The 21,391-nt window shown below is 47.6% G+C and overlaps 1 protein-coding gene across 2 annotated transcripts; it reads right to left on the bottom strand.

Annotated features, from left to right (window-relative positions):
• Window positions 1-311: 311 nt before the first annotated feature.
• Window positions 312-21,014, bottom strand: PSMA5 (proteasome 20S subunit alpha 5). Of its 2 annotated transcripts, XM_065402941.1 has the most exons (9): window positions 20,850-21,014; window positions 16,133-16,199; window positions 12,678-12,804; window positions 10,583-10,650; window positions 9,421-9,528; window positions 9,258-9,316; window positions 8,184-8,286; window positions 6,536-6,622; window positions 312-603 (listed from the first exon to the last, which is right to left on the bottom strand). In XM_065402941.1, exons 1-9 carry the CDS (start codon window positions 20,876-20,878, stop codon window positions 526-528), a joined length of 726 nt encoding a protein of 241 aa, XP_065259013.1. In that variant the 5' UTR covers window positions 20,879-21,014; the 3' UTR covers window positions 312-525. The 2 variants fall into 2 exon arrangements, with proteins under 2 accessions (XP_065259013.1, XP_065259014.1); XM_065402942.1 differs by lacking the exons at window positions 16,133-16,199; window positions 20,850-21,014 and adding an exon at window positions 14,087-14,156.
• Window positions 21,015-21,391: the final 377 nt, after the last annotated feature.

Raw genomic sequence — 21,391 nt, 5'->3', positions numbered from 1 at the left:
TGTTTCATTAGATAGTATGCTACAGCATTCTCCACAAGAGGGAGCTTTGCCATTGGAGTTGCCAGAAAGGATCGTCCCCAGAGTGGGTGCGGGAGGTCGTGCCATGTCTGGGAACACCAGACAATACTGTTCAGAGAAGCAGTGTGCATAGCAGGGCAGGGAGAGCAGCTTTATTAGGGATGCCAGATTGCAGAACATACATTAGATGCAGGGCTTACTGTATTACCTTGCAGCAGTTTAACAGCAGAGGTCATTCTATATCTGCTCCGCATCTCCCCCCACCCCAGAACTTCATTACAAGAGAATCAAGATAGAGTAACAAAAGGATTTATTCTCATTTTCTTATTGTAGATTGTTTATGTACAGAACCTGTAAAAAAAACCATTAGAGCCTTCTACAAAGAGCAAGCACATAACGCTGCTGGAAATAAAATCACGGGCACTCAAAGCGAACTGACTTCTTTCAGTTCACTTAGACCAGGGAATGAGGCTTTTGAGGGAGTCTCTCTCTCAATCTCCGTGTTTTTCAGATATCCTTGATGACTTCTTCAAGCTCTTCTTTCGTGTACATGTGAAACTTCATTCCGGGCTCCACCGTTGCAAGCTGGAAGGAGAAGAAGAAAGGCTTCAGTGTAACTGTTTGCCTGCATACGTGAGGAAGTGACAGCACAGGGCATGGAACAGAGAAACTGCCAGAGATGGAGCAGCTGTTCCTTCTCGGCTGCCTGATCCGCCAGCCCAGCAAGATCGTTCCAGCCTGTAACATGTTCTTTGATTCCCAAAAATAGCTGCCTGCCGCAGAAATAGCTTCTAATTGACTCAATCTCCTCATAGTAGCAGCAGCTCAAGGAAACATCTACTGGGAACGCTCAGGTTCAGCTGCTTCTCCCTCTGCAGGGACAGACCAGTTAGCACTAATTCTTCAGCAGACACTCAAGGGTGGGGGGAGAGAAGCTGCAGTTCAGCCCAGTCCCATTTCTAATCAGACCCAGGCAAACATCTTTTGATGTTTAGGGAGCCAGCTGCCCTCTTCTATAACAACCAGGGTTACAAACCCTGTCCTGTTACACAGGCATTCTAAAAATGAGGCTATAACAACTCAAATAATTAGGGGACAATTTGTTAATACTGAGCTTGAGTATCTTTGGGAAATTGGTAACCAAAGAGGCAATTTGCATCTAAGTCATTACTTCAAATACAGACCTGGTCAGTAGCGAACATTAGTCACTGCCATTTATCAATCAGTTGTTCGGTGGCTCACATGGAGATAGCAAAAGGGCCAGGGATTCAAGGGGACGTGGGCTGAGACGGAGTTCACTCTCCTGGAAGTGACCCCAGGAGAACAGGACAGAGGCACATTATCAAGGCAGGGCATAGATCTTCTGATCATAGAATCATAGAATATCAGGGTTGGAAGGGACCTCAGGAGGTCATCTAGTCCAACCCCCTGCTCAAAGCAGGACCAATTCCCAACTAAATCATCCCAGCCAGGGCTTTGTCAAGCCGGGCCTTAAAAACCTCCAAGGAAGGAGATTCCACCACCTCCCTAGGTAACGCATTCCAGTGCTTCACCCACCCTCCCAGTGAAATAGTGTTTCCTAATATCCAACCTAAACCTTCCCCACTGCAACTTGAGACCATTGCTCCTTGTTCTGTCATCTGCCACCACTGAGAACAGCCGAGCTCCATCCTCTTTGGAACCTCCCTTCAGGTAGTTGAAAGCTATCAAATCCCCCCTCATTCTTCTCATCTGGAGACTAAATAATCCCAGTTCCCTCAGCCTCTCCTAATAAGTCATGTGCTCCAGACCCCTAATCATTTTTGTTGCCCTCCGCTGGACTCTTTCCAATATTTCCACATCCTTCTTGTAGTGTGGGGCCCAAAACTGGACACAGTACTCCAGATGAGGCCTCACCAATGTCAAATAGAGGGGAATGATCACGTCCCTCGATCTGCTGGCAATGCCCCTACTTATACAGCCCAAAATGCCGTTAGCCTTCTTGGCAACAAGAGCACACTGTTGACTCATATCCAGCTTTTCGTCCACTGTGACCCCTAGGTCCTTATCTGCAGAACTGCTACCTAGCCATTCGGTCCCTAGTCTGTAGCAGTGCATAGGATTCCTCCATCCTAAGTGCAGGACTCTGCACTTGTCCTTGTTGAACCTCATCAGGTTTCTTTTTGGCCCAATCCTCTAATTTGTCTAGGTCCCTCTGTATCTGATCCCTACCCTCCAGCGTATCTACCACGCCTCCCAGTTTAGTGTCATCTGCAAACTTGCTGAGAGTGCAGTCCACACCATCCTCCAGATCATTAATAAAGATATTAAACAAAACCGGCCCCAGGACCGACCCTTGGGGCACTCCGCTTGAAACTGGCTGCCAACTAGACATGGAGCCATTGATCACTACCCGTTGAGCCCGACGATCTAGCCAGCTTTCTATCCACCTTACAGTCCATTCATCCAGCCCATACTTCTTTAACTTGGCGGCAAGAATACTGTGGGAGACCGTATCAAAAGCTTTGCTAAAGTCAAGGAATAACACATCCACTGCTTTCCCCTCATCCGCAGAGCCAGTTATCTCATCATAGAAGGCAATTAGGTTAGTCAGGCACGACTTCCCCTTGGTGAAGTCTGTTTAGTTTGGTTTGCTGTTTGGATCAGAGGAATTCAGTTTCTAGGGCAGACTGCCTGGAACCTTCATGGACCAAGCACCAAAATATTAAGAAGAAACTGGAAAATGAGCAACAGAACATTTGAAGAGCCATTTAATGGGGCTGACATGGGAAGATAGCAGTAAAGAACAGAAGCAGTGGCAGCTGACAAGGGGGACTGGGGAGCACCTGTGGCTGCTAGCGTGTGTGGCACAGAACCTTCATTCCTTGGACCGCCCTGGAATGTACTGAGTTCTGGAAGTGGGGCAGAAGTCTTCACTCTCTAGGGAATGGGGAGTATGCTGCTGCCACACATCAATGGAAGAGGAAGGACTGGGCACAGAAGTGCATGTCCTGGAGCTTCCATTGGGCCCCACTGGCGCTGCTTTGTGGTCACCCACAGACACCACCAGGGGAGCAAAGAACGTCAAAGATGTACAAAGTGAAGAGTATAAAAATAGGTCAAGAACTTTTAAGGCCAACATTTTCTAAATGATGAGTGTTCTGAGTGTCCAACATGGGACACCTTAACCAGGCCTGGCTTTCAGACGGCAGGCGCTTGGCACTTTCTGAAAGACAGCTGTTTAAGGAGTCTCATGTTGGGCACCTAAAATCACTAACTGCTTTTGACAGTTTTGGCCTAAGATACTGGACCCACTTTGACTGGGTAACCCTTTAAGCACAACTTTAGCCATGCCCCCAAACCACTATTCAAAGACACTAGTGAACGACTCAAATTTGTCCAAACTCTAGGCCAGTGGTTCGCAACCTATTTACCACTGTGGGCCGCACATGCCGCTGTGTGTGTGTTATGTGGGCCACAGCCACACAATATATACTACCTGTATGGCCCTGAGGATGTCACATGGGCCGCAGCTGTGTGCTGACGGGGCCCCAAACAGCCCGTGGACCGCATGTTGAGAACCACTGCTCTAGATTTTAAGACTTGTCTGTAAAGCGGTTAAATAAAGGGAAACAGTCACATTGAAAAAGCGAATTGAGAGACGTTTCAGGTGCTGCACTGGCTCCTGAGCCCTGCTGTCAATGTATATTTTTAACTGTTCCTTTACCACATTTTCATGTTGTTTTTCTACACCCCACTTCTATGTGAAAAAACCCAAACACAGTGTTGTCAAATGTAAAAAACACAACCCCAAACCTTAACTGTCTCTTCAGTTTGCCTTTCAGATATAGTAACTAAGTCAAACATTCTCAACTAGAAGGGTGATTTCAGTCTACAGTGCCCCTTTAATCCTCAGCACACTATTCTCACACTTAAACCTGATAGTGATTCCTCAATGCATACAGAGCTATGCTGAGGACAGCTAAGCCCTGTTAAATGAGGACCTGACATAAGTATACTGTACACATTACTCTGCATTGATTTCTTCACACACTGTACTACAAGTCACTCATCCAGAAGAAAGCTTTACTGACCAAGATACTGATTTGTAAGATAGTAATAATGAGCAAACATGCTTGTAAATGTGTGGCCCCTTACTGGGCACCCCATTGTAGCCTCATGGCAGCCCTGCAAGTGGCCCCCTGCTTCAGCTTCCCTCTATTCCTCACATAAACTCAGTACAGCCTTTGGAATACATAAGTAACCATTTCTGCAGTTTTAGTTTATTTCCAGAAGTCCCGCTACCTACCATAAACCAAGATGCCCCCAGCACAGTCCAAATAGCACATTCGTCCCAACAGTCCAACACCAAGTACAGCTCCGGCATTTCTCAACATGCCCCAGCTCAGCGCCTCTAGCTGGGGATTCTCTCCACCCTTGTTCCTTTTCAGGTATAGTTCCAGCTCTTGCCTGAGACATCAGCAGGCTCACCCGTCTGTCCTTCAGCCCTCTCTGGCCTTCCAGCTTCAGCTCTCCAGTTCAGAGGCATCACCCTCTGCTGCTCTCAGCCTTCAGCACTCTCTGGCCTGGGGAAGTTTGTAGGTGCCCCACCTCCGACTGCCTTCTTGCCTTCTGCTTTCCCCAGCCTGATCTGGCTTCAGGGGCATCTCCTCCCTGAGCTCTCAGCCCAGCTCTGCTCTTCCTCTGAACTCCTTACTCCAAGCCTCTGGACTCTCTTCCATTCTAAACTGTACCTCAGGATTCTGAGCTCTTGTTTATAACTCCTGGGGCAGCCTCACCGTCATTACACTTAACTAGAACACACCTGGACTGAAAAAGGAGAGCTGAGCCCAATTTCATTTAAGGGGCTGGCTACCCTGTTAAAATGCTCATGACATAGTCCTTGCTAATTGGAACATTTCTGGGGATGGCACAAGATTGTGCTCGGAGTGTGCAAACCTGGCATGTCCTCTTCCATCTCTCCTCTCCAGGACAGCTCAGTTTATCATCTCAGAAGGGCTCACTAGCAGCATTTAATATTAGACACAAGCAGCACAGCTAGCGTCAGATGCCTATTGCTAGTAGCTTTTGTTGCTCAAACAGGTGCTAGTATCTAATGCTGTCATTAGACTTCTCTCCTATTGCTGGTACTGTTCAGGAACAGTGCTTAGGGAAGTTTACTGGACTTCAGAGCATTTATACTGGACCCAAAGTATTTCTGTGCTTTAGTAGGTTGTGCATACAAAAATGTAAAATCACATCATTCTGACCATCATCTTGCTTCGCTTCCCCACCTCACGTCCATTATAATTTCAGCAACTGATCCTTCACAGACTGCCAGAGCTAAGGCACCTGCAGCTCACAACTCTGAGAAGTCAGGCCCCAGACATCTCAGGGTGGGCAGTCAAAAACAGAGGCACCCAAAATTAGAGTGTGTGCCTATTAGTTTCAGCTTGAAAGTTACCAGCTAGAGACAGCAGCTGTTGAAATCACATCAGTAACTGAAGAGACAGAAGAGCAAGTTACTAGTCAGAATGACATGATTTTAAGGTTCAGTTATCTTGTAAACTGCCAGAAATAGAAACAAATGTTATACACCAGCCTTGCTAAAAAAAAAAAAATCTATTCACCTACCCTTTACCAAGAGGGAAAAAATTATTTTTATTTGCCCCCCCCAAAAAGCATTAGCATGTCTGAACCAAATTACATTTGGTAAGGCTGCTGCTCATCACTGGGAAGTGGAGGTTAACAGACTCTACATATTCATTCCCAGAGATTTGAAGTCTGGGAAACCCATCTCTTTGGTCTTGTTATCTAACAGGGATTTTTGCACCGATACAAGACTAAGAATAGCAAGTCCTGAAGCTGTATAATTTTCATTCCTTGGAAGTGCCAAGAAAGGATGGCAGTGGGAAACCCTAAAAAAATTGCCCAGCTGGCATGACATGTCCACTCTGGCAACTCTTGAGATCTTGTGTTAGTGCTCTCAGCAGGACCCCCCCCTTCAAGGATTTGGAGAGCAATACAAAGTCAAGTCTAGCCACATTCAGGGAGTGTTGCAGAATTCAGATATTCACTCAGACAAGCATTCTCCAATTAGCAGGGCAGAAGAGCCCAACAATACTTTCCCAAGAGCCCACATCAAGAGAAAGATTGAGAATTTCATTCTTACTTCAGGTATGCCACAGGGAGTTATGTGGCAACACAGTGATATTATGGCAATGAGCACATTAGAAATATATAGATGTTGAAACAGACAAGAATCACCACCTCAGGAAGAGATTGAAGCTTAAGAGTTGCACATTGGCCCTTGTTTTAAAGTCCCCTCATCCCAGTCATTGCTATTTTGACAAATATCTAAAACCAGCCCTGACTTAGTATCAGGTGAGACACCATAAGGGGACACACTTGCTGTGCAACCACAGAGACTTGGACCAGGGAAGCAGAGAATATAAGCAGGATAGACTTTTCTTGTAGTCCAAATGCTGCAAGCTCCTACAGCATTTATACAAGGAAGAAAAAGTACAGCAGCATGTACCTCAATGTTAGTTGCATTCAGTTTCTCCTCCATAACTTGCTTTAGGATGATGAGGGATGATTTGATTGCTTCTTTCAGTGTCATTGACTGTTAAATAAAACAAGCCACAAAAAAGTTAGCCACTCAGTTTCATTGCTTAGCTTCTCATGCACACCCCTCTAACCAGTCCTCTGAAAAAAGAAAATCACATCCTCTCCAAAAGTCGTGTCCTCCCTCTGTCCTGCTCCAAAATATCATATCAAGCTATCATTGGCAGCAAATCAAAACATCGCCAAATTGTATATATTACCAATACTGCAGCAGTGAGGAATGTAGTTCAGGCAAGGTAATAACTAAATTACTGCGTACATGTTTTAACAATTCTGAAAAATTGGCCTCCGTATTCACAGACGTCTTCATGCTCTAACATGTGAGCCCCCCCATGAGCCAATGTCCAGAGCCAGTGATTTATGTGATACCCAAGAATGGATGACTACCTGTTATCAGTTGTTGGCTGCATGTGTGTTGTACTGTACTGGCTCCGACCAGATCGATCAAGGTCTGCGGTATGGGTTAACGTCCCAAGAAGATCACAGACTCGGTTCAGTGGCAAAGGCGTTGGGCCAGGTTTATTGTTTACGAAGCACGGTCCTAGTGCCCGGTAGACTCTATGGCAGCGTTTCTCAAATGCTGCCACCAGCGGATTTTTTTTCAGCCACAACAGCCTCGAAAGCATAGATGGAGTGTGTGTGTGTGGTGGTGGTGGTGGTGGGGGGGGGGGGGGGGGGGAAACCATTGGCCTCTACCTACAGCATCCAGCTGTTGCTCCTGAATAGCGGTTACCAAAAGCAGTGAGATGTGCTGCCTTGGTGTTTGTGCTGGTGCCGCCAGAAGGGATCTGCGCCCTGCACCCTCCTCAGGGGCTCCGGGCAGCGGCTCTGGAGACACATGGGGCTGGTGTGCGTGGCACCAGAGGTGGCTGCAGTGTTCGGTTGCTGGGGCACTCCCCTGGGCAGCTCCCCTGCTCCTGCCCGGGCAAGGCAAAGGGAGCCTGGGACTCCGCAAATGGCTGGTGAGTTCCCGACCCACCTGCCTGAGGCAGGCTCTCGCTGAAGGGTTGTGGGAGGCAGGGACAGAGAACCTGGTTTGTCAGAGCGGCCACCAGCAAGAGTTGGTGGCCACACACTGAGGCCACCAAAATATTTGTTGTAAGAACCCCTGTTCTATGGGGACACCTAACACATGTATACCCATTACAATGGCCGCAGCTCAGTGAGCAGGCATGACCTTCTGCTCCCTTCTAGTCCAGACAGACACCCCCCCTCGGCAATCCCTCTTTTATACACCGATACAAACAAGTTACGTATTGCCTCTCTGACATGGCTAGTTACCACCCTTTAACTTGTACCTGTTGGTTCGATCAAAACATCTCTATCCATCACGCTGTCATCCTGACCTTATCCTTAGGAGGGGTCAGTGTGTCCGTATCATCTTTGGGGAGTGTGTTTATACCATAACTTGGTATTGGGGTGTTCTGGTACTACCGTTCTGGATTTAGCCCCTGTACCTAGTTTCCCCACCCACGAAGTGGGGGTAATACCTACTTCCCAGGGCACTGCAAACATCAGTAAGCTAATCAGCAGGTGTAATTCTGAACTCATTCCATTACCTTGTGATAAACCTCTTGCAGGGAGCTCTGTGCACCTTCCGAGGCAGACCCAATTGCTTTGGCATCACACTGCACAAATGTCCCAGAAGGGTCCATGTGAAACCTGCCAGGAATACAGATAAGAGTGCCATTGCATTGCAAGGGATTTTCCCAGAAGATTCACAATAATGAAACGTTCTCTGCAGAGCCCATTTTACAGCTGGAAGCTAAGGACTCTTCGGGTGAAATTTAGAGAGTGGCAGCTTGCCTGACATCCTGAGGCAGAGGCTCAGGGTACATGATACGTGGCTAAAGCCAGCATCATCCTGTATGGCAGATTTGAGGGGTTGCTGAGACAAGACACACCAGCAGCAGGTAACTCCTGCTGGCATTTGGAGGGCAAGATGAAATTCAGACCAAGATTCCAAAGGGGCTGAAGGGTCAAGAAATGCCCTGAAGCAAATGCCAAACCCAAGACAACCAGGGTATCCAAACTAGAATTAGAGTTGCACCCCTTTCTGTCACTATCATTCGCAACCCTAGCGGAAGCATTTCACATGAACAGGATTTTTCATTATTCTGATAGGGCCTCAGTGGCCATGGTTACCCAGAAAGACAGACCTTCAGCTAGAGATTCTTCTGGCTGAGCTGTTCCTCCCACTGCATTCATGGAGCTTCCACACCCCCACCACTCCAGGAAGGTCTGGATCTTGGAAGCACATTGAGTTTCTGGTTACAAGTGCTCCCACCCCCTCCCTAAGGAATGGTATAGCAGACTCCAGATATTATGTTACGAGTGGTTCTGCTAGTTCTCTGGGGAAGGGTAGGAAAGATCTCCCCTTCTCACTTAAAAAAAAGTTGAGAATAAAATAAGACTTAAAATCAGGATTTACTGCAAGCATCATATTCTGTTCAACACTGAACAGGCAACCACTGCAGCTTGTTGCATCCCAGACACATACTGAGATAAGTCCAAGATGTTGATTTCTATGCAATTCCCTATTTCTTGTCTAATAAGACTATCTTGTGGTGCTTCAGGTAGAAGCCCCACCTCTTCCCAAGAAGAGCATGAACCAGTGAGAGAGTTGAACTTACAGTTGGGGTCCTTTTTCATCGACTCCTCCAAACAACAGTGCTACACCAAATGGACGAGACTGTAACAAAACCACAGGAGGGTTGAGAGAGACCAGGACTGTTAAGGCAGAGGAAATCCAATGGTTTTACACTCAGAAAATGTCCTGTGCCAGCACCTACTCACCATAGCACCAGGATCAGCATCCTCCTCTCCAAACTGCAGGGCTAGGTTGGATACGGCCTGCGTCACACTCTCTACTGTCATGATTTCATTGTATGTAAACCAGTGATTCTAGGAGAAGATAATACAAGGGCTTGAACTACCCGTCCCTTTCCAAAAGCCAGTTCTTGCACGTGATCCTCGACAGGACACATACACAAGCCAATGCTCTGATGGAATAAAAGAGTCTCAAAGATAATGGGCCTGCCATGTAGCCTTGTGATGCTGCCATGCGGAAGACTCATAAGAACGGCCATACTGGGTCAGACCAAAGGTCCATCTAGCCCTGTACCCTGTCTTCCGACAGTGGCCAATGCCAGGTGCCCCAAAGGGAATGAACAGAACAGGTAATCACCAAGTGATCCATCCCCTGTCACCCATTCCCAACTTCTGGACTCCAGTTCCATTCCCCGACCTGGCAGGGGCTTGGAGCATTACAAGGGCAGTACATTCAATTACAAGATGGAGATAACGCAAGGAACGTTCTGTATTGCTCAGAAGTGACATCCCAAGCTAAAGGACGTGTGTCTGTGACATGGGCCTCTCAGAAGAAGGGTATCTTCGTGGCCTGGTTTGGGATAGGAAAAACCCAGTAATTTGGAAATAATACCAAGTCACGAGGGCTTCTTTCAGAAGTAGTGGATTGGTCCCTTTACTAGTTTGCTGCTCCCTTAGGGAAGCCTGAGATCCTGGGCCACTAACAGGGTGATTGCAAAGTCAGGGCATCTTAGAACTACACTCAGCTGAAAGGAGAGAAGGATTCATGTTACTCCAAAAGAAGGGGAGGAGCAGTGCTGATGTGCCTTTATCCACCCATACCAGCTGTGAGTCCCCCAGGAAAAGCACCTCTACAACAGAATTTAATGCAGTTCCTTCTTCATACCAAGCTCTCACTACTAAAAAGACCAAAACAAACAACAAGTGAGAGTGAGAGAGTCAGTTCTGCCAAACACCTGTGAAATTTCAGCTGCTGGGCTTGGATCCAAGTTTCTCCTCCTACTCAGCATTGTTTGCCTTTGCTACCCAGGTCTGCAAGTGTCGGGACCATCCAACTGACCACAAAAATAATCTATTCTCAGAATCAGGTCATTGTTTTGGGGAGGGGGAATAACAGAGGAAGCTTTACCTGTGTCTCCACTCTTGCTTTATCAATTAAAGTCTTTGCATCAGCTATTAATCCACTCATGGCACAGCCTGAAACAAAGGGGAGAGAGTGTGACAAATAACTTAATAAATCAAGTTATCTACCACTTTTGTCCCCCAAATCCCCAAAGCACTGTAGTGGGGTGACATAAGTACTCCTTCACCCACTGGGCCAAATGTGGCTGCTGTGTAACAGCATTCAGTAACACTATGCAATAGTTTAGGTCAGAAAGTGAAGAACACTGGATGCAAATAGAATTGTGAGACAGGTGAGGGTCTACTACTCAGCTAGATGGCTAAAGCTATGGCTTATCAGGGCAAAAAAACCACCACTGCAGTGAATTGACAAAGGAACCGAATCTGGAACCTTGGAAGAGTATCCAAGACACTAGCCAAACCCGCTGCAAAGAATAAAGTTATCCTCCCCTGAAAAGAGGGCTCGCTGCTTCTCTATTAGCTGGCACTGGCACAGTAAGAAGTCTGAGACAGCAATCAGGCTCCACAGGGAGCCACCAGCTTCCTGAACACAGGTGGCATAATGTAAGGGTGAATTAATTAGTGGCTGGGTAGCACAAAGCAGCCAGAATTCAGGCTGGGGACCTACTACACATGTGAGAGTGAAGGGTTGGAGTGGGAGGACCTGTGGGGCTATTGACCAAAAATCTAAGTATTGGAAGAGTCACCTTTCTTCCTGACAGTATTTGATATACCCACAGAAAGTTGCACATTTGTAGCTGTGTAGTGGGGTGGCTGCCCCACTCCTGAAGAACAGGGGTTAAAAGCAGCCCTGGAGAGGGCTGCAGCTGTGAAAGGCGAGGCTGAGTTGGAAGGAGCCACGCCTCAATCAGGCTACAGCTGGCCCTATAAAAGGACTGTGAGCCAGGAGCTCAGAGAGAGTTTCCCTCTAGCTGTAGAGAGAGAAGGACCTGGCTACCTGGGAGTTGAGCGGGGTACCTAGAGTGAAGTGGGGTTGGGGGAAGGTCAGAGGAGCTGGGGAGCTCCAGCCTGAAAACCCCCCAGGCTGCAGGCCTTGCTAAAGGCCTGGGAATAGGCAGAGGCCCAACCCCCCCCTTGCAGATGATGGGTGGTTTATAGACTGCAGTCTGCCCCAGTGAGCAGGGGCTAGATGGTGAATGGCAGTAGCCACTGAGGCAAGGTAGGGATAGAGGGTTGGGGGGTTCCCCTGAGTAGGGAGACCCAGATTGTGGGTTACTGCTGGGGGCAGAACCCTGACATAGAGGGGCACCAGGGTCCAGGAGGGACACAGGGGCCAGCGGCAGGCAAGACACTGGCCTGCAGAGGGCGCTCCGGGATGGAAGAGCTAATTCCCAGGACGACCAGCAGGAGGTGCTGCATCAGTGAATCTTCACCTCACTATAAACTGGCTGAAATAAGCGGCTATAAATAAATAGATTTGTTCAACCTGTAATACCACATGGCTGCTGGTAGCTGTGGAAAGGGCTGTATTGTAAGAAAGCAGAGGAGAAAGTTTTTTTTCTGGGAATCTAGCCTGTCTCTTCACAAGCAGCACAGCCCACACCAATTCTCATCACTTACAAGAGTAGTGCTTTGGAGAGCTCTAATTTTTTTAAGCTGACATATTTGGCAATCAGTCTGCCTTGGGCCCCCTGCAGCCGCAGTAAGCTGCCTTGAGCACAGAGGAACAGGCTAACATTAGTGATCCAATCAGTGAGCTCCCAGCACAGACGCTGGCCTGGGATCAAACCTTTACATTGCAATAATTCCCTGCCCTCCCAGATCTAAATTTGGGGATGAGCTTTCATTAGGGAGGTCAAACAGGAGGAGCATTTCAGCTGCTGCTTCCTGCTCCTGCAACTATGTCCTGCTGGCCTGGAGCCTGGAAAACCAGTAACCAGCACCCAGTATTTGCTGGGAGTTGCTTGTTCGTTCCCACCCAAGAAAGCCACGTGAGGGCCTGAGAGCTGACTTCAGAAGCCATGTTTCAAGACAAGTCTCTCATGAAACTCTTCTGGAGGAGAGGCTTTCATTACACGTCCAGGGCTGGAAGGATGCAACAGGCCTTATCATGAGAAGGAACAAACCTGCATTACTCTTACCTATATGAGAATCTATTTCTACGATTTTCTCAATACTGCTGGGTTCCATAAGCGAGGAGGTGATTCTCTTCTCCACTGCCAGGCAAACACCTTCTGATGTCTGAATCCCAATTGCTGTGGAGCCAAGCTAAGAACACACACACAGTTATCACCATCATACATAATCTACAACATCACTAGGGCGCCTACACTTTGGTATCTAATCTACACAAAATGAGGATGCTCATCTTGACCTACATCATTTGTAATATCGCTACCCCCCAGAATGATGCCATTACTGTACTACAACATCAGTAGCAGAAACAGATTCTGCATATACTAATGCAGGGGTTCTAAACTGTGGGTCAGGACCCCAAAGTGGGTTGCGACCCCGTTTTAATGGGATTGCCAGGGCTGGCGTTATACTTGCTGGGGCCTGGGGCCAAAGCCCGAGGGCTTCAGCCCTGGGCAGCAGGGCTCAGGCTTCAGCCCTGAGCAACAGAAATCAGATTACAGGCCCCCTGCCTGGGGCGGGGCTTGGGCTTTGCTCCCCTCCCCCAGCTGGGGCGGCGGGGCTCATGTTTCAGTCCCCCCTCCTGGGGTTGTGTAGTAATTTCTGTTGTCAGAAGGGAGTTGTGGTGCTATGAAGTTTGAGAACCGCTGCACTAATGTATCTACAATTATGTACCTTCACAACAAATACAGGATAACGCACAGTGAGAGCTAAACTAAGAGGTCAGAATTTGATCTGGGAACCAGAGGAAGTTAAACTGCTCAGGATGTACAGTTTGAAAGTTCATCAAGACCCAGAAACCCTCTTGCAGATTAGTAATTAATCTCATCCCTGAGCTATACCATAATCTCTCCGATTTTTTTTTAATTTTACAGATTAAAAAGAGCCTTGTGAATTTTCTTTTGCAGAACAAAATTAAAGTCAGATGCACTGATTTCCATGGAGGCCTCAAAACAGGATATAACTAATATTTGCAGATTAATTTTATTAGTTTAGTCACTTTTATTCTTTCCTTTGCTGTGAAATCCCCTACCATCTGCAGAATTTAGTTAGGAGTCTTCACCAAGTGTACAAGTGAAAGAGAGGTACTTTGCACTCACACCACATACCGCTTTTCATGCCTTAATTACTGCATCCTCAACTCCCCTCCGAGATAATTAAGTATTACACTCCTCTTAGAGATAGGGAAATGGGCATAATGAAGTGAGGTGACCAACAAAGGCCACACAGGGCATCAGAACTGGGATTAAATACCTGGCTATCAGTTGCCTGCTCATAAGTCTAAGAGCTTGTCTACACAAGGAAGTTTACTTGTATAACTATATTAGTAAATTTCCCCATGTAGACAAGCCCTAAATCATGCCACTGTCAAATGCACACAAGAATTCCCTAATTCTGGAAGTTGCATCATATTCACCTGCATGTTTCTCAATGACTGAACCACCTGGATCCCTTATTAAGTATATATCTTGCCTGAACCATATTCAAAGCTTTGGCTGTAATTATGAAACAAAATATTATTGTTTGAGATACTGCAAAGATTGCATTACCAACTGCCCCAATTTATTTCCCTGTAAACTGAAGGACCTCCCTGTACTCCCGATACATGGAATAATGTACCAAACATTTTAAAGGCAATATTTGAGCGGCATAAATTTAATTCATTTCCAGGCTTATTGGTGGAACTGACAATAAAGACAAGCAAGTTTATCCTATGGATTAGATTTCAGCTTTATTATATGTATTTTCTGAGCAATATGAATGCATCAACACGCTGACTACTAGGATGCATTTAAGAGTTCTTGCTTCCAAAAACTCGATGAAAATGAATAGCTGCACCTTGCCTGCTCCTTGTGGCTAAAGTGTTTGAGTGGGCAATAGTAACACAGAGAAGATATTCATCTACGGGGACCCTTAACATTAATCCCTAAATAGAGGCCATCGAGGAACCTATAAAAAATGGTTTCTTTCCTCAGCGCCACTTACACTAAAACCCTCTGCATCAAATTTGGGGAGAAACTGTTGGTTTCTTTACATATTAGAAAAAAATACACCTCCATCTCTCAATTCATTTAAAACACATCTTGTGCATGTGCAATGAGACAACTGCATCACTTGCAACAGAAAGAACATTCCCAACCATTATAAACAGGTGCTGCCAAACTTCACAAACCCCAGGTTACTTTGGCAATTAGCCAAGAAAATAAAGGTCACCTAGTTAACATAGAATAGCGTAGTTATAAAATGGTAATCTTTGAGAGAGGCGGTATGTGGAAACTACACATCCCAGAATGCAATTTTCCATTAGCCCAAGAAGATTCAGATTTAATTGAAGCTATAGGGAGGCATTTAAGGAGGTAGAATGTAATTACTCAAATTAGAATTTGGTTTGTACATTGGAGCTAACACCAAGTCTCAAAAATGCCATGGGATCTTTAATAATCTCAGGTGGCTGGGACCCCCCATCTAACAACATTTGGCAGTATGTTAGCATTCAGTAAGTCACCAAACTTTTGCTGACTGTGTAGTTTTGGGGAAGAGGTCTTTCCCATTCCCCCACTCCAGGCTGTGGTGTTCCTAAGTGTTAACTGACATTCAATTCAATTGATTATACAATGGATTTTGCTTATTAGCAACCTCTTGGTTCCCAGTAAAAATTGCTGCTGTCCAGAAGTTGCCAATAAGCAGAAGGGCTGCAGCCAGGGAACAAGCACTAGGACAGCCCGAGCCCCCTGGTGCCAGGACAGGACACAGCCAGGAAAGTGCAGGGAGAGGTATTGCGCAGCCTTGTTGGACCTCAGCACCTACACTCTCCGTGGAAAGCCCCAGCATCTGGGCTGCAGTCTCCTTCCCTATCGCTGCCCAGCCCACAGCCTCCCCTCCCAGCCCATAGTGCCAGGGACGTGGCACCCCAGGCCACTATGGATGTGGATGGCAGTTCCTGGTCACAGGCAGGTTTGTGGGGCTGCAGCCAGAGAAAGAAGCACTGGGACGTGCCAAGCCCAGGCACTAGTGCTAGTGCAAGACACAGCATAGAGACGTACTGTGCAGCCTTAAGCGCTTCCTTTCCTTGCTGTAGCCCTGCAAACCTGCCTGCAGCTGGGGTCTTTCCTCCAGAAAAAGTTGTTAATAAGTGGCATGCCTGTTGCCAGTATCCGAAGCCCATGAACATCAATGGAATGGGATTGGCTCTCAACTGCAATATGTCATCAGGATTGCTATTAACCAGCATCACTGTATGCACACAAGAGCTCCACTAGGTGTGTGTGTACAAAAAGGGAACAATACATAATGATAGGGCACTGGTTCAGTCCTCACTTCAAATGAAGCGTGTCAACTACTGAAATGAACAACGGGACTTTTCTTAAGAGCTCTCCCATCCTTAGTGACTAAACCCAATCACAATTAGAAGCATTTGGGCTACAGATTGCAATGTATCAACAATGGCTGAGGTTTGCAATACCTTGATAGCCTCGATGGCATATTCCACCTGGAACAACCGTCCCTCTGGAGAAAAGGTATTCACACCCCTGCAATGAAGAAAACAAAATCAGAGCTAGAGAAAAGGCCAAAAACATAAGGACAAACATCAGAGAAAATAGTTCCTGTTTCAACTCCACAGAGGGACCTAATGGCACTAAGTCATGTCAGCTGGTAATGCAGGAGTGCATTAAAGTCAGTGACTGGATAAGTTTATAGAGGTACATTCCTCATCCAGCAGCATGCCACCTGTATATTCAGAAAGCGAACACCAACATGGCAGATATTGACTAGAGGGATGTAGATCCACAAGTTTTAAAAAGAGGAAGGAGTGAAAAAACAGCAGGGACTGGACAAAGCAGCAGAAGATGCCCTAGAATTCCAGTGGGTCCAATTATAAATGTAGGGAGAAATGCTTCAAGGGATCTTCCACAAGCAGATGCTAGAATGGCCACTGGACTCTAAACAGTATATGCTTCTATTGGCTCAGAAAAGCTATTGCCTTGCTTATATTTAGCACAAGTTTTTCCCACCTACATAGCTACCACCTCTTGCGGAGGCAGGAGTTAACAACCCGACAGGAGATCTCTCTCCCGTTGGCTTAGAGCAATGGTTTTCAAACTTTTTTCCTCATGACCCATTTGAAGAAAATTGTTGATGCCCGTAACCCAACATAATTATATCTTTTGACTAGAGTTTTCATAAAATCATAATATTGCAAAACATTCCAGCTTAACCCACTTTACATAACTAACACTAGACACTAGCCTTAGTAAGCCTATGGTAAGGAGTGTGGGAGGTGGCCCAGGGTAGGGCAGAGGGTGGCATGTGGGGGTGAGGGCTCTAGGGTGGAGCTGGGGATGAGGGGTTCAGGGTGCTGGAGGGGGCTCAGGGCTGGGGCAGAGGGTTGGGATGCAGGGGGGGGTGAGGGCACTGGCTGGGGATGCGGGCTCTGGGGTGGGGCCAGGGATGAGAAGTTTGGGGTGCAGCAGGCAGGCTGCCCCAGGGCTGGGGCCGGAGGACTCCCCCCAGCCCTCTCCCTGCCGGCAGCAGCTAGATCCGGGGGAGGGGCCTCTGTCCCCCCTGCCAGCAGCTCCGGGGGAAGGCTCTGCACCGAGCTCTAGGGGAAGGGTCCCTCTCTTCCGGCCAGCAGCAGCAAGCTCCAGAGGGCCGGGGGAGATGCCCACAGCAGCCCTGCAAGCCCCAACTTGCTCCCCTACCCAGTTCCCACCCACCCCCTTTCTCTCTCCTCTCCAGGTCCCTTTAGAGCTGCTGCGCAGCAACAATCATTATAATTTGAATCAGCAAGGTGACCCAGGGCCTGACCTGTACTTTGAAAAACACTGGCTTAGAGTGTCTCCACCACAAGCGCTGCATCGGTGCAGCTGCACCACTGTAAGTGCTGTAGTGCAGATGTAGCCTATTTGAATGCAATGCCACCACTAGCAGGAAAATATTTACATCTTCTTTGATGTACTGTAACAATACTATATACATCTCATATTTCTATATCATTAAAATACCGTGGGGAAAATAGCTTTATGTGCTGCAGGGCGACTTCGGACTGGCAGTGTGGTGGGGGTAGTTAGGAAGAGAGTAACCTCAAAATGTAGCTTGTTGCTGCTGTTGCGAGTTGTCTTGGTGTCCCATCGAGCTGTTTCTTCCCATCTGAAGTCTCTTCAGTTGTCAGCAGCTTGATCATTCTACCCTCTTCAATATCTCTTTTGGGGGTGGGAACCAGTATCCCAAAATCTGTGGGGACTCTGGGAGATTTCTTAACACGTGACTTCTGCCTTACCTTGGAAGACAGTATCATTTTAAATATAACTGTACGAAACCTCATACTCGGTACAGCACAGTGCCCCAGCTGACTGGTCCAGATATTGGTGCCCAGGGCACAGACAGCCACTGGCATATGCCAGGAACTCATTCCATGCCACCACCCGCTACCCACAAAAAATCTTGGACTACTCTAGCAATACTGCATATATCCCTTCTTCATAAAAGAGACTTAATTGGTATTTTGGGTTGGGCTGTTAGAAAGAGGAGCAACACCACACTAAAGAAATGAACCTATTGGTGGAAAGGGATGAAGGGAATATCTATTTAAACCTTTGTGGGGGAGTGGGAAGGAGAAGGAAGTGCCATATTGATATGTGGAGGGGGAGGGGGAGAAGAGACACTCCTGCGAATGCTCGAGAAGGAATCCAAGCAGCCTTGTCCCACCAACTGCCCAAAATCTAGAGCTAGAAGGGCTGTGTGCCTGTTCAATCTTGCTCTGGATCCACAATTTGCAGGCAAACTTACATTAGGAATTGCTGTTGAATGAGCCCCCCAGCTGCTCCCATGAAGATGATCATCATGCAAGGGATGGGCAAAATAGATACTGGTTCCCACCCCCAAAAGAGATATTGAAGAAGGTAGAATGATCAAGCTGCTGACAACTGAAGAGACTTCAGATGGGAAGAAACAGCTCGATGGGACACCAAGACAACTCGCAACAGCAGCAACAAGCTACATTTTGAGGTTACTCTCTTCCTAACTACCCCCACCACACTGCCAGTCCGAAGTCGCCCTGCAGCACATAAAGCTATTTTCCCCACGGTATTTTAATGATATAGAAATGTGAGATGTATATAGTATTGTTACAGTACATCAAAGAAGATGTAAATATTTTCCTGCTAACTCTCTTTCAGGGTCACTCAGATTTTTATTTGCTGCAACAGAATTCTGGATTATACCCTACCTCGCAAAAGGATCTACCCTGAGGCCTCAAATCTGCAATGAGTTCCATATGGAGAGACTCTTGCACCTGCATGGGGCTCTGTGGGCGGATCACTGCACATGCACAAAGCCTCAGTGACTTCAGTGGGGCTCAGCCCACACAAGTTTCCTTGCAGGATCAGGACCTTATACATCTGAATTATATATACACAACAAAACCATAAAAAGGTAGAAGCATTAGCTGCAACTCAGCCATTTATCAAAGTTAATTAACTTTGCATTTTTCTCAGCAATAAATCTCAAATCAATGAAAAACTGTCTCACCATGATTTCTATATTCCTATGTTGTTTTTGTACCCAGTGATTTTGCTGTCATATCAGTATATATTGCAATAGTTTTGGAATACAATTGCAAGTTTGTATTAGGATTTGTAACTGTATGAGGAACAATTAGCTATGTTTTTAATTGAAAAGTTATTATTTGAACATTCCAAATACATTCAAAGTGCAAAGGTGCATATGCAAATTCACATTTGTCAGATCCCCACAAAAGCTTAGCTCATGATTACATAGTCACCCAAACTTTCCGAGAGTAGTTTTTATTTATTTGCTTTGATGGCAGTTTTATAACCATGCAAAACATAGCTTTCAGTCCAACTAAAAATGAAACCAAAAGCCTGAAAACTCAGAGTCACTCTGTGACTAACCCAGCCTGCTTCTTAGGCCCTGCCTACACTGTAGTTCTGAAGTTGCAAGCCAGACAGTAGGAGACCTAACATGAGTAGGCCTCATCTACTCAGATCAGGGAAACACTTTGCTAACAACCACCATATTTAAAGCAGATTGAGCCATGGCATAGACAGGGCCCAAGTGTTTGAGAACAGCAGTTAAACTACAATACAAAGGCACAATATGTTGAATTAGGGACAAGGCTCCAACTACTCTACAACTACCTCTCTCCAATATGCCTGTTTCTTGTAATGAAGCCTACAGCCACCTGTAATTGTAGTGTGGACAGAGCCACTTGGTTACTGCTGCTTTACATCAGACTTTTAGCCATACTGCAGCACTTTTGGTATAATCACAAGAGACTTCAGGGAGAGTTGGGTGCCATGAGTGGAAAAGGAAGATACTGTAGTGGGATAATCTGATGGCGTTCCTTTGACTTTAGCGCTTTAACGTGGCTTGTGTAGTCATGGTATAGCACTGGGAGAGAGCTCTCCCAGCACTATAAAAAAATCACCCCCACGAGGGGAGTAGCTCCCTGCACTGGTGCACTGGCTACACTGGCACTTTACAGCGCTGAAACTTGCAGCGCTCAGAGGGGTGTAAAGTGCCAGTATAGACAAACCCCAAGTTTCCTACTTCAGAGACATTAAGACTGGGTGGCTAAAGCATTCTTTTCCATTGCCCAGGACCTCCAAATGTGGGCCACCACCAGCTTGCTGTTAATCAGAGGTGCAGTCTATAGACCCTTCCAGAGTGATGATGTAGTGGGGTCTGTACTCCCCCACTAAGGAGGCCCAGTTCAGGGCCAAGAGGAAGGTAATGGGAACAACCAAGGGGAATCATTGGAAGCATGCCTCATTTTCATCCCCACTGACAGCATCAGGGAAGAGGCCCAAGGCCAGGGTCTGGAAAGGGGGATTTCCCCACCAAGAGACAGTTGGGAAGCTGGGGGAGGAAAGAGAAAAGGGAATTGGGAGGCTCATGGGGGCCGATTTCCCTAGGCAGGGGGGCGGGGCGCTGAGGGGATCGATCCCGCAGGCGGGGGGCGGGGCGCTGAAGGGATCCCCCGCACTCCGGGGGACACCACGGCGAGGCTAAGAGGGGCTCAGCGGGAGGGGCTGCGGAGGGGTCTCGGAGGCTGGGCCGCCCCCGGCGTGACCCGGCCCCAGGCCCGGCCGGGCTCCATGACGAGGCAGATCCTGGGCCTGGGCCGAGGCCCGCGCCCGGGCGGACCCGCCCTCGCTCACCTGTCGTATTCGGAGCGGGTGAGGAACATGGCGGTGACGGGCGCGGGGCTGAAGGCCGGTGCGTGCGGGGCAGGGAAACGCCGAGTCCGGATCTAAGTCCCACACCAGGCCCGATACCTGCAGCGAGCGGCCCTGTCAGCAACCGGCTCCGCACTGCGCCTGTGCGGCCCCGCCCCTACCGCTACCCAATTGGTGAAGCACCCTGACACGTCACCGCACCCTCGCCAATAGGCATCCGAGGCGGGATCCAGTCTTGCCTCTCTGCTATTGGTCAAAAGCTACCTTGCCAAGCCTTGATTGGCTGCTGGTTGCCAGGTTCTAAGGCGTATGGGGATCCCGCCTCCCTTTTCAATCCTTCCTATGGGGGAAGAACCCAGATGGTAATGAGGGGGGTGGGGCGGACGGCACAGGCCGCGCGGGGGAGGCTGGGCCCAGCAGGGAGAAAGAGGCGGGATGTGGGAGGAGTGGGCCCAGCGGGGAGGAGATGGGGCAGGTGCAGTAGAAGGGGCTGAGGCCAGCAAGTCCTGAGTTCTGTTGCCCCT

This window comes from Emys orbicularis, chromosome 4 (genome assembly GCF_028017835.1).
Source record: "Emys orbicularis isolate rEmyOrb1 chromosome 4, rEmyOrb1.hap1, whole genome shotgun sequence".
In the NCBI taxonomy this organism is placed as follows: domain Eukaryota; kingdom Metazoa; phylum Chordata; order Testudines; family Emydidae; genus Emys; species Emys orbicularis.
Note: the sequence above shows the minus strand (reverse complement) of the source record. Positions and strands in the feature narration are given on the sequence as shown.

What these genes read in the sequence shown, in the direction of transcription:
- PSMA5 (XM_065402941.1), bottom strand. Translation starts at nt 20,878, where the DNA reads ATGTTCCTCACCCGCTCCGAATACGACAG. An exon ending in ATGCCATCGAGGCTATCAAG is followed by an intron (nt 12,805 to 16,132) that starts GTATTGCAAACC and finishes GTGTGTTCTTAG; the next exon opens with CTTGGCTCCACAGCAATTGG. An exon ending in ATGCTGATCCTGGTGCTATG is followed by an intron (nt 9,317 to 9,420) that starts GTGAGTAGGTGC and finishes GTTTTGTTACAG; the next exon opens with TCTCGTCCATTTGGTGTAGC.